We start from the raw sequence: 13,390 nt of genomic DNA, 5'->3' as shown, positions 1-13,390 counted from the left end.
GACACACATACAGATACAGACATACAGACAAAAACAGCCTTCCCCCCCCATACCATACACACACACACCAGCCTCCCCCCCCAGCCTTCCCCCCCATATACACAGATACACACACACACACACACACCAGCCTTCCCCCCCCACCAGCCTTTCCACCCACACCATATACACAGATACACACACACACACACACACACACACCAGCCTTCCTGCCCACACCATATACACCAGATACACACACACACACACACACACACACACACACACACACACACACCAGCCTTCCCACACACACCAGCCTTTCCCCCCACACCATACACACACACACACACACACACCAGCCTTCCTGCCCACACCATATACACCAGATACACACACACACACACACACACACACACACACCAGCCTTCCCACACACACCAGCCTTTCCCCCCACACCATACACACACACACACACACACACACACACACACACACACCAGCCTTCCCCTCATACCATGTACACAGATACACACACACACACACACACACCAGCCTTCCCACATACACCAGCCTTCCCCCCGACCACACACACACACACACACACACACACACACCCTGCCGTCTGAGTCTGAGATGAACCACACTCTCCTCCCCTCTCTTGCAGGGCCCCCTCCGTCAGCTCCTCAGTGCTCGGCGGGGTTGTCTCCAGAATCAGCTAACCTGGAACTCACCTGTAACTGGGATGGGGGATACCCTGACCCGACCTTCCTGTGGACTGAGGAGCCTGGAGGAGTGGTCGTGGGGAATTCAAAGCTGCAAACCCTGAGCCCGTCGCAGCTGTCGGAGGGCAAGAAGTTTAAATGCGTTGGGAGCCACATACTGGGACCAGAGTCTGGAGCCAGCTGCGTGGTACAGATCTGTGAGTCTCGCTTGCTTTGTCCAGGGGTTGGGGTTCACCTGCCTTCCTTTCTTCTCAAAGAACCGTTTGATGGTAGTCCTGGGAGAGAGTCAGTGTTGGAGTACCCAGAATTCCTCCCTCTTGTCCTTGTGCTTCAGGGCTGTTGCCTTCAATGTTTAAAGATGCCCAGTTCTTTATCACAGCAGACACTGGCTGTGTCCCCGTGCCCTCCGTTTCAATCACTCAGCCCGGCACGCCGATCAGGACAGATAGGATGCTTCTGTTTGTCCTCTTTATTATGTAACAGAGGATACCCCCCCCCCCAAACTCGGTAGCTTAAGCATTTGTTGCCTGAGGACTTCTGGTAGGGTACAGTTGTGTGTCTCTTTGAAAGAATGTGAAGTATTGTGAGGGTGGGGCTCCAGCCGGAAACTTGGAAGTTCAGGTGCTGAAATTATGAAAGATACTAATATGCTATTCTTAGGTGCTCACTCACATGAGTGGCAAGCTCTCTCCACCCACATGGTACTGCCCTCTGTGGGGCTGCCAGAGTGGGGCACCTGGACCCATCCTCCAAACATGGTGACCCACTTTCCTGAGAGTCAGTGATACAAGGGAGTGAGCCAGGCAGAAGTCACCTCAGACCGAGCCTCAGGAGTCACTTGGTCTGCCTTCTTGGTTTTGTGCGGGAGACGAGATCCTAGATCGCACACGACATACAGTACTGTCTCACACAACACATAGTAGGGTGTCCCCCCGCCCCCGTCCCCCACCCGACATCCCCTAGCCCAAGATCCTTTCTCTTGAGAGATAAGAAGGAAGTTAGAGCTGAAGACAGGACATTACTTGCTTACCCTCAGCGAGGCCACAAATTCTGTGCCTAGCTCCCAATTGCACCCCCACAAAAGGAGGGCTTATTAGATTGCCAGGTTGGTTCTGAGTTCCTGGGCTCAATGGCCCTCAGTCTCTAAAATAGTGGGGATACAAAGAGCCACCGTGGTCCACTGCAGCCATCTCAAAGTGGCCTACAGGTCGATTGGTTGAAGAATTCGTGAAGGGCCACCCTGGCAGCCCATCATGTGACGGGACCTCACATCCGTGTTCACCACAGACCCCACGACTTCTGGAGCCTCTCTTTCTACCCTGGCCCGCTCAGATAAACTCTTGAATGGATACGTGCCATACTGGTCAAGTGTGTGTGACAGTTTATGTGTGTATGCACCTGTTGTACCAGTATATGTTTTACATGTACTGGTTGTACCTGTATGTCTGTGTACCACATGAGTGCCCCATGCCCTTGGAGGCCAGAAGAGGGCATTGGATCCCCTGGAAAATAGTTAGAGATGGTCGTAAGTTGCCATATAGGTGCCAGGAATGGGACTCAGGTCCCATGCAGGAATATAAATGCCCATGTCTTGGTTAGGGTTTCTATTGTGAGGTGAAACACCATGACCAAAGCCAAAGGGTTTATTAGGCTCACACTTTCACATAGCTGTTGGTCATGGAACTAACTCGGAACAGCAACTCTCTCAGGGCAGGAACCGGAAGGCAGGGGCAGGAGCTGATGCAGAGGCCATGGAGGGGCGCTGCTTACTGGCTTGCTCCCCGTGGCTTGCTCAGCCTGCTCTCTTATAGGACCTCCAGCCCAGGGATGGCTCCACCCACAATGGGCGTGGCCCTCTGCCATGTCAATCACTAAGAAAATGGTCTACAGACTTGCATGGCATCCGGCCCCGTCTCGAGGAGGCATTTTCTCAGTCGAGGCTCCCACCTTTCCCGTGACTCCAGCTTGTGTCAGAGTTCACGTAGAATTAGCCAGTGTAGCTCTTAACTGTTCTCAGCCATCTCTTCAGTCCCGTGGGTGATGAAGAGTGGGTGTGCCCTGCTTGTCAGGTCTTGTCGTGAGCATGACCTCTGTCTAGAGGGTAGGGAAAAGTCCCCAGGGGGGCTCCTCTAAGGAGAAAGCAAGCCATATCTGAAACTTATTTGAAAGTCCCAGAATATCAGCATACCTATGAGGCCCGCCGCTGGCTTCAGGACCCAGGAGATTGGGTTCCCCCCAAAGAGGGAGGGAAGGCTATCCCACCATGAGGAAGGATATCTTTCCGAGTATCCCAAGCAGCCTCAAGTTTAGGCAGTTCTCTTCTGTTGATCTGACCTTTTCCCCAAACTTGGGAAAAAGGGTTCTACCTACCCTTTTGGCCCCCTTCCCTCCTCCTTTCCCATCCCCTCTTCTCCCTCTCTTCCCAGGGTGCCAGGTCTGACACCCTAGCTTCTCCTTTGGGATCACAGCTGAGAGAGTGGTTCTGTTCTACCAGGCAGGACCCCAGAGACCCCAGAGAGTCACTGCCGAAAACTCTTCAAGGCGACTTCCTAGCCCAGCGGTTCTCAACCTGTGGGTCTCAACCCTTCTGTGGGTCACATATCCTGCATCTCAGATATGTTTTTATAAAGCATTTATTCATTTTATGTATATGAGTACCCTGTAGCTGTCTTCAGACATACCAGAAGAGGGCATCGGATCTCTTTACAGATGGTTGTGAGCCACCCTGTGGGTGCTGGGAATTGAACTCAGGACCTCTGGAAGAGCAGTCGGTGCTCTTAACCACTGAGCCATCTCTCCAGCCCGGATATCAGATATTTACATTGCGATTCATAACTAGGAATGAAGTAGCAATGAAGGTTATTTTACAGTCGGGGGTTATCACGACGTGAGGAACGGTAGTAAAGCAGGTTGAGACCCACTGTCCTAGCCCATCCCGGAAGAGTGTGCCTTGGAGAGAGAGGTTCTCTTGCAGAGGGCAAATGGATCATCACATCGGGCCCTCAGCGTCTCCCCCGACTCAAGTCAGAAGACTCCAGTGTTGTGTGGCTTTCCCTGGGGAGACGAAAACAAGCATCTCTTTACCTCAGCTAGGGCACTGGTGTCGGACCACAGATAAGATCCATCCGAGTGCAGCTTGGTGATCCACTGCACTTACTGGGGCTTCTTGTAGGAAGTTGAGGGGTCGCTCATGGGAGCACAGCATGGTGACCCAACCACAGAAACCGGGTGCTGCTGTAGCTACCTCAGCTTTTGATCTTCCCTCCTTCCTCGGAGCTAGGAGTGTTCAGAGGTAATAGCTTTGCCGCAGGAGGCCACAGCACTGCACTGTAAATTATCCAGGACAGCTCTGTGGTAGACAGAATAGTGCTCTACCCTAGGAGGCGGGGTCCTGGTCCCTAAGGCCTGTGTGCGCTATTCTAGATTATCGGATGGTCCCAGTGTCATCCTGTGTGTCCTTAGAAGAGGGGAACGGGAGGTTGGAACCAGCCGGTAATGGGGACCACGGTAAGAAGATATTAAAGGGACGTGAGGAGGGGTGTGGAGCCAAGGACCGCAGAAGATCGAGCACAACAGCACATACCCATAATCCCGCCACGTGTGAGGCAGAGGCCAGTAGTTAGTGTCTGTGAGTTCCAGGCTAGCCTGTTCTACATGGTTAAGTTTCAGGCTAGCCTGGGCTACTTAGTGAGATCCTGTCTCGAACAAAACAAAACATAAAACCAAGAAAGAGAAAAAGAGGGGCTGGAGGAGAGACAGGAGGAGAGGGCAAGAAGCCATGACTGGTGACGTTAAGATTCCGCTCTATGTATTTACAGGTTGTTATCAGTGTTCTTTTTTTTTTTAAAGATTTATTTATTCATTTATTATATATAAGTACACTGTAGCTGTCCTCAGACACACCAGAAGAGGGCATCCGATCTCTTTACAGATGGTTGTGAGCCACCATGTGGTTGCTGGGAATTGAACTCAGGACCTCTGGAAGAGCAGTCGGGTGCTCTTAACCGCTGAGCCATTTCTCCAGCCCGTTATCAGTGTTCTTAAGAGATGGATGGTGGGGTTGGGGATTTGGCTCAGTGGTAGAGCGCTTGCCTAGCAAGCGCAAGGCCCTGGGTTCAGTCCCCAATTCCGAAAAAAAGAAAAGAAAAGAAAAAAAAAAAGAGATGGATGGTACTGGGTTTTGTATGTTTAGGTGGGCAATTATATCTTACCATTTGGGTCAAAAAAAGAAGGAGGGGCTGGCGAGATGGCTCAGCCATGGAGGGAGTTTTTCAAAGTCATGAAGGATGGAAGCCCACTGCAAAGCTAGTTCCAGAGGGATCTCAGACTTCTGACCTTTGAGGGCCACCGTACATGGGCACATACTTCCCACCCCCGTGTGTACCACATACATGTAATGAAACATAAAAATACACACTCAAGGGGTTGGGAATTTAGCTCAGCAGTAGAGCGCTTGCCTTGCAAGTGCAAGGCCCTGGGTTCGGTCCCCAGCTCCGAAAAAAGGAAAAAAAAGAAAAAGAAAAAAAATACATACTCAAAAAGAAGCAGCAGATATGAGTGTGGAGGCAAGGAGGCTCAAGAATTCAGGACCAGCCTCGGCTACATAGCAAGTTCCAAGGATAGCCTGAGCTACAGGAAACCTGCCTCAAAAACAGAAAAACAGAAGGAACCACCTGTAAGGCGAGAAGGTTGGTCTCCCTGGAGCATGCAAAAGGAACCGGCTTCGTCAGCACACCCCCAACTTTCAGCCCCGTAAGATCATAGAACTTATGTCATAGAACCGTCACGTTCACTGGACCTTGTTGGCCTGTGTGTCAGTGTTTAACATGGTCAGTGTACTTGCATTACTTTATGTCTGTCTGTCTGTGTGTCTGTGTGTCGTGCATCCACATGTCACAGTGCAAGCAGAGAGCTCAGAGGAGAACTTCCTGGTGTAACTTCTTTCCTCCTGCCACGTGCGTCTCAGGGTCCAGCTTAGGACCTTGGGCTTGGCCGAAAGCCCCTTTACTCACTGAGCCATCTCACTGGCCCACATACTTTTATGTAGATGTGTAACGCGCTGGGTGACAGGGCCTCGTGCTTGGGTCTCGGGGTCCGTGGTCATCAGCCTGTTTGGTTTCACCCAGAAGTATAACGTACGTGTTGCGTGGAAAGCTTCCCATCCTGGGTGTCTTCTTAGTCCTAGGAAAAGTGGGAAAGTAGGTCACCCTGCGCCCTAGCGGAGCAACCCACTTGGCTTTCTTTGTGCCTCGGTTTCCTTCTCTGCAAAATGGGAGTAATGTCGAGGTACTTTTGAGAGTACAGTTCATGGAACAGAGTGAATGCCTGACAGACAGTAAGCTTTATTCTGGAGGACCAGCACCTGTGGGGATTACCAGCGCTGGGTTTTTTGGCTGGGAAAGGATAGACCATGTCTTGACTCCTCCTGAAACACTTGCCTCTGTCTACCCTTTTCTGACCAACAGCAAGCCCCTTACTTGCATCTCGGCCCATGAAAACTTGCTTGGTGGGGGGCGATGTGACGCTCACCTGCCAAGTGGAGGGAGCCAACCCACCTGCAAGGATCCAGTGGCTGAGGAACCTCACGCAGCCGGAGACAGCCATCCAGCCCAGCAGCCGCTATGTCATTACCCAGCAGGGCCAGAGCTCCTCTCTCACCATCCACAACTGCTCCCAGGACCAGGATGGAGGCTTTTACTTCTGCCGGGCCGAGAACCCTGTTGGGGTGAGGGCTGCAGATATCTGGCTGAGTGTTAAAGGTAGGTAGGTGCTCAAAGGGAGGCCCCAAAGTCGCCTTAGAGCCCTTGGTACCATTGAGGGGGTGGCTTTGGGGCCTCCCTTCGTGGGCCATGGTCATCTGAAGATCCCTTGCTTGTGGTTTGGACAGGGTGTCTGAGAAAATTAGTGCCAAATCCTGGGAGTGCCGATACATGCCTAGGACACACAAAAAATTACACCTTTTACTCATCCAAGGATATGTACTAGAACATGTGTACGTACATGCATGCATATGTGTGCACGTACACACGTGTGGTGAAGTAAGTGAATTGTAACAGGAAAAGCTATCTGATATCCGTCCCTCTTATGATGAGTATGGAACTCCCTATGGGGGTCAGGGGGAGATTTTATAAATTTTTAGATCTTGACAGTTTTTTTTTCTTTCTTTTTTTTTTTTTTTTTTTTTTGGAGCTGAGGACCGAACCCAGGGCCTTGCGCTTCCTAGGCAAGCGCTCTACCACTGAGCTAAATCCCCAACCCCGTTGACAGTTTTTAAGTCATAAAAACCCTGGCTTCCATCTTCCTCACCTCTGGGCATGGTGTCACCAGCCTCCAGTCCTGGCAATCAGGAGGTCAAGGTCAGCCTGCTACATGGAGTTTGCAGGTGGCAGACGTCTGTAATTCCAAGCTATGTGGACTATAAACTCTATTGGTCAACTCTGAACAACGTCGAAGATGCTCTGTGCCCTGCAGTGTGAAATACCCCAAATTCTCTTCACTTCTTTGTTAAGGTCCTTAGTCTCAGCTATATGGAGAGTTCGAGGGTAGTCTAGCCTACAGACCCTGTCTGCAAGCAAGAAAGGAGAATGAGGAGCTGGAGGGAGGGAGGGACGGCCGGACGGCCGGACAGATGGATGGGTGGAAGGATGGATGGGTGGATGGATGGATGGATGGTAGGTAGATGGATGGATGGGTGGGTGGGTGGATGGATGGATGGTAGGTAGATGGATGGATGGGTGGGTGGATGAAAGGATGGATGGATGGATGGATAGATGGATGGATGGATGGATAGATGGATGGATGGGTGGAAGGAAGGAAGGATGGATGGGTGGTGGATGGGTGGATGAAAGGATGGATGGATGGTGGATGGGTGGATGAAAGGATGGATGGATGGATGGATGGTGGATGGATGGGTGGATGAAAGGATGGATGGATGGATGGATGGATGGATGATGGGTGGATGGATGGATCAAGGGAGGGGAGGGAACAAGGAAGGGACAGCTCTGTTACATCAGAACTGTTGCTTAAACATTTCTTGTTTTTCCAGGGCCCCAGGAGTGAAAATACATAAAAACAGGTGCACAAATCAAACGTTTCCTGATCATAAATCATAAAACAATTTTTTTTCTTTTGGAAAACATTTTTTGGGATTATGCATACACTTTGATCGTTCTTTAGATGTGGAAGCAAATCGGCCTACCGACGAGCTAGATACACACGTTTACTTCTACATGGAGAACTAAATCGCAAGCTGGCGGGATACCTCAGTGGGTAGTTGCCGGGTCTGACTGTCTTGAGTTGGGTGTCCAGGAACCACGTGGCGGAAGGAGAGATCCGCCTGCCTCACGGTGTCCTCTGACCTCCATGCCGTGACTTGAGTGCACAAACACGTGAGCGCACACACACCACATGCAGTGAAGAGACCTAAACTGGGCAAGTGTTTTCCACTGCAGAGCACAGAGCGTCTTCAATGTCCTGCCACCATACCTGGCTTTCTTATATTCTGACCGTTTAACCTTCCCCCCACCTTAACGATTTTCATTCAGACTTAATTTCCGTGGGGTGTGTGCGGATGGATCAAGTTTCTTCCCTTCCTTTTGCCCCTCCCAGGTTGCCTAGGTTTGAGCCAGCTCCATCTGCCCGCTGCTTCCTTTGTTCACTCTTAAGACAAAGTGGAGCCCCTCTCTTACCTGTTTTACATTTGAGACAGGATCTTGATATGTAGCCCTGACCAGGGTGGGACTTCCTCTGTAGACCGGGCTGGCCTTGAACTTGTGATCCTTCTGCCTCAGGCCAAGTTTTTTTCACCATTTTTTTTTTTTTATATGTGTAGCCAGTACCTAAATTTTCTATCCGGGTGGCATACACTGATCCTTGGGAAACTCTTTCTTTCCTGGGGTGGTACAGCTCAATAAAACAGGCGCTCTGAGTTGATCTTTGGTGAAATAACTTCCTCGTGTACTTTCTTCCTTGTGGCTAGGACCTTACAAACATTTGGGGGTGGGTTAGGATCTAGAGGCAGATGCTTTCTCTTGGCTTGGTCTGAGATGTTAGGGACGCCTCATCTGCATGTGGAAGGACTTCGGATGCTGTCCTTTCCTGACTGATTGTCACAGTCCTCTCAGTGGGGTGTCGTGGTCACATGTTCCAGGTCATGAGCCTGGTCTGGGGTGGATTCAAATGCCAATCATCATTTTCAGTTATGAGAATTGCCGGGGTTCCTGAATCTGCTTGACCTTCACGTGTTTTCTGTCTGATGGCACGGTCCACTGTCCTGCAGTTCTGGTCCACTGATCACCATGTGTGCTGTGGTACAGACTCTCACTCACCCTGAGGCCTTGGAAAAGTCCTAGTGTCCGGTCTGACCCCGTAAATTCTATCTGCCTGAGGTTGATTCTGGTGGACACAAAACCCAAGATGAGACAGGACGTGGATTTGGGCTAAAGAGGGGGAGGTCTCAGGTGACCAAGCGAAAGGGCTCATGGTGTGATCTCTTCGCAGAACCTCTGAACGTCGGGGGCATCGTGGGCACTGTGGTGAGCCTCCTCCTGCTGGGTCTGGCCATCGTTTCGGGCCTCATGCTCTATTACAGCCCTGCTTTCTGCTGGAAGGGTAAGATCCCGTTGAGTTCCCATGCTTCCTTTTCAGGCTTTAAAAAAAAAAAAGCTGTGGGCGGGGCTGGAGAGATGGCGAAGCAGTTAGGAGCATTGGCTGCTCTCCGAGAGAATCTCTGATTCCCAGCATCCACATGGCGGCTCACAACTGCCTGTAACATCAGTTCCAGGGGATCCCGGAATCTCTTTTGGTGTCCTTGAACTGTGGTCACAGACATAACCTTCGGGCAAAAACGCCCGCACACATAAAAATGAATAAGTAAAAGTTTTAAGAGCTGTGGGTGGGAAGAAAACTATGTCGAGCTTCTATCTCCTGCCCCATCCTGTGAAGCATCTCTGGTAAGGAGGCACTTAAGCACAGCCCCAAGCACTTGGGTGTTCGTGTTTGGTCAGTGTCAGTTTTCTTTTTGAATCTTTAGTCATACCTTTGTTATTAACTCTGTGTGTGTGTGTGTGTGTGTGTGTGTGTGTGTGTGTGTGTGTGTGTGTTGTGTGCACAGGAGTGGGTGGGTGTGCCCATGTATATCCAAGCAGAGGCCGGAGCCACGACCTTGAGTATCTTCTTTTTTCCTCTGGCTTGGGACAGGGTACTGGATGCTCACCCCTTTGGTTAGACTAGTTGGCCAGCAAGCTCCTAGGCTCCCTGGGTCTCACACCCCTAAGATGGGGTCCCAGGCACTGACAGCTATTCCTGGCTTCTTAGGCATTTGACTTTGATCTCAGGGCCTCAGGCTATTGAGTTATCTCCTCAGCCATTGGTGATTTGATTGAAAACTCTTGAGACTGAAGCAGTGTGGTCGTTCCTGTGTTTACCTCTCTCCTTTTCTCTCTTCCAGCAGGGAGCACGCTCAGGTGAGTGTTTGGGGGGATTCTAATCCAAAGCCTCTCCCCATCATTCCTTGTCATTGCTGTTTTTAGTCCTTGCATAAGACGATAACACTGATGGATCCACCTGTGTGCCTGACCCTGGGCCGGGAGCTTCCCAGGGCATCATGGGAAAACCTCCATCTTGACGATGTAGTGGGGGTGAGGGTGGCCTGTCTGTTACACAGATGAGGTAGAGACCCAGTGGAGTGATGTCTGCCGGTGAATCCAGGAAGCAGATGGTAGCGTCTGTCCTCTAACCCGGCTCTGACGGATTCCAGAATCTTGGGCCCCTTTACAAAGGGAACCTCCAGGAGGGGCACCCTAAAACAAGTGGACTCTGTACATACGCGAGTGAGGTTACGCAGACGTTGGCTTTCAGTTCATATACTAAAAGCTAAAAGGAAGTCCAACCCTAGGCCCCTAGAATGCTTTGGAAGACAAGTCTAAGCTTGCCTCAACGTCCCCACCCCCACAGGAAAGTGCGGCAAGGGAAAAGTAAACAAGTGGAATTTGTATATTTTATATCCTGGGCAGTAGAGAGAACGCTTTTTTATGATCTGTGAACAATTAGTTCCTTATTCTTTCATCTTTCCCAATGGGATCTAACCGTTCTAGATCCTTCTTTCCTGGGAAACCATTTCCTTTACCACTCTTGCTAAGGGCTGTTGTCCAGGCAAATTTGTCACTCCCCAGGCTTACTCACAGGACACCAAGGAGGCCTTGTGGGAAGTGGCTGTGAAACCATGACCCTGGGTCCCTGTTGCTGATCCTAAGTCTTTAGTACACGGCATTGTTTGGTTTCACACCCAAGGACAAGGGGCTGAGGTGAATATTTTATTTATCAAAGCAAGCCTGACCTTCAGGTTTTCCCAGCATCCCTCAGTCCCTACCTGGCATACCCTGCCTCCAACCCTGAACTTTCCAGGTCAGGGGCTGGGCTGCCCTTCCCCTAGAGGCTCTTCTATATAATCCAGACATTGGGGCCTCTCTCTCTTAGTCTCCTCTTCTCTCTTTGTGTGCCATCTCTTATCTCTCTTCTCTCCATGTATCCTCCCCGACCCTCCATGGTGACTTCCCTGGCCTCAATCCTTGGGGCCAGTGAACTCTCCCACTGGAGAGCAGCTTCCCTAATAAACCTGCTTTTAATTAAGTCTAATGTGGCTTGAACTGGCCATGGGCAGTGGAGAAATAGCCTATCAGGTATTCCCAATCCTGAGCCTTCATCCCTCTGTCCGTTTCACACAGTGGTGTGAGGAGGGTGGATTGTGAATGAGTTGCTCCTGGGTCCCATGGTCAGCGGGAAACACATTCATTCCCTCCTCGAGCCTGTGGCTGGGCAAGGCAGGCGGCAGCCCTGACAAAAGCATGGGCAGTTCAAGCCAGGATGCCGGACACAGGGCCTGCCTGAGCTTACCCGAGGATCAGGAGAGATCTGGAGATCTGTAGGAGTGAGACAGAAATAAGGCCGTTTGAGGAAAGAACTTGGTTTTCGTTTCGTTTCTTTTTCTTTCTTTTTTTTTTTTTCTTTTCTTTTCTTTTTCTTTTTTTTTTTTTTTAATTTTCTGGACTTTTTTTTTTTTTTTTTTTTTTGTGAGACCAACTCTTAGGTACTCTGAGTTGTCCTCAAACTCACTATGGTAGTCAAAACTGACTTCGAACTTTTGATCTTCCTGTATCCACCTGTCTACCATGCATGCATTCATACATACTAGGCAAACACTCCAGCCACTGAGCTGCACTTCCAGCCCAGAATGCAACGTTCGTATACATTCTACATTGAAAAATATGGTGCTAGATGCCTGGGACAGCACACTAGGGACGGCATATAAACAAATGCCCACAGAAGACACAGCCACCATCTCTCATCACCATTGGTGCCTAAGTCTCGCTGTCACAGGAATTTCCCACATTCATAAGGGGATTACAAGGAAGACCTGTGAGGTCTTTTCCGGTGGGACTCGAGTTGAGATAGACAAGATAACTTCCTAATTCTTTTTTTCTCCTTTGGTAATTAGGGGACAGGACATGGGTGACGTCATGGTTTTGGTGGATTCGGAAGAGGAGGAGGAAGAGGAGGAGAACAAGGGAGCTCTTGCTGAAGTGGTGGGGCAGGAGACGAGGGAGACAGAGGAGGAGTTGCCGAAAGAGATAGGCAAGCATGGACACATTCACAGGGTGACTGCTCTGGTCAACGGGAACTTAGACCGCATGGGGAACGGACTGCAAGAGTTTCAGGGTAAGCTTCCCTTCCTTCTATACCTCCAGATCTGTGTAGTCAGCCTTCCTGGACGGTGTCTCTAATGAATAGGGGCGATTTATTTATTTATTTATTTATTTATTTATTTATTTACTTAATGTATGCCACTGTCTCCAGACACACCAGAAGAGGGCATCAGGTCTCATTACAGATAGTTGTGAGCCACCATGTGGTTGCTGGGATTTGAACTCAGGACCTCTGGAAGAGCAGTCTGTGCTCTTAACCACTGAGCCATCTCTCCAGGCCCCTAGGGAAAGTTTAAATGGAAGTAAAATGTATCCAGTGCTAAGAGAAAGCCCTAGGAGAAGTGCCCTAAAGGAGGGATTTGCTTATCTGATGGTTGGTATTATTTAACAATCCTGAGAGCGGGTGGTGGTGCACACACCTTTAGTTCCAGCAGTTGGGAATCAGAGGCAGGCAGATGGACCCTTGAGTTTAAGGAGCGAATTCCAGGACAGGGTTATACAGAGAAACCCTGTCTCAAACAAACAGACAAAAAAGAATAGGGGCTGGAAAGAAGATGAGAGCTGGGAGGGGTGCTTTGATCTGGACCAGCTTTATGGAAAAGGCATCTTGGAGCCAGGTCTAGGAGGGCATTTGAATGAGTAGAGAGAAGAGAGAGCATTTCTGGTCTTGAGTCAGGAGCGTGCCGGGTGACAAGTGTCAGGAATTCTAGATTCTTAGTTCAGAACTGGGTATAGTAGCAGAAGCTAGCACTTGGGAAGTGGAAGCCGGAGGATCACAAGTTGCGTTATCTTTGGCTACATAGTGAGTTTCGGGCCAGCCTGGGCTACATGAGACCCTATCTCAAAACAAAATAAAATGAAGGAGATTGTTGTACCCCCTACCCTAACTCCTCCATGAAATCCAGTTCTTGTGGCTCACAAGCCACCAAGATGACAGGAGACAGAAGGCGGGCACTTCCCCTAGGTTCCATCTCTTTCACTCCC

At 50.1% G+C, this 13,390-nt stretch overlaps 1 protein-coding gene across 5 annotated transcripts in view; it reads left to right on the top strand.

Moving 5' to 3' along the window:
* The window catches only part of Vsig10 (V-set and immunoglobulin domain containing 10), a 37,941-nt gene that overhangs the window by 22,280 nt on the left and 2,271 nt on the right, over positions 1-13,390 (top strand). For 2 of the 5 annotated variants that reach the window (XM_006249437.5, NM_001271336.1), the window contains 5 exons: positions 647-901; positions 6,170-6,463; positions 9,204-9,314; positions 10,153-10,168; positions 12,199-12,419. In XM_006249437.5, coding sequence (XP_006249499.1) covers positions 647-901; positions 6,170-6,463; positions 9,204-9,314; positions 10,153-10,168; positions 12,199-12,419 — 897 coding nt within the window. Of the gene's footprint in view, positions 1-646; positions 902-6,169; positions 6,464-9,203; positions 9,315-10,152; positions 10,169-12,198; positions 13,389-13,390 lie in introns of those variants that run through there. The other 3 variants (XM_063271346.1, XM_039089495.2, XM_063271345.1) reach the window with 2 other exon arrangements.

This window comes from Rattus norvegicus, chromosome 12 (assembly GCF_036323735.1).
Source record: "Rattus norvegicus strain BN/NHsdMcwi chromosome 12, GRCr8, whole genome shotgun sequence".
NCBI classification, from domain to species: Eukaryota; Metazoa; Chordata; class Mammalia; order Rodentia; family Muridae; genus Rattus; species Rattus norvegicus.
The sequence above is the reverse complement of the archived record's forward strand: the minus strand, read 5'-3'. Positions and strand labels throughout refer to the sequence as shown.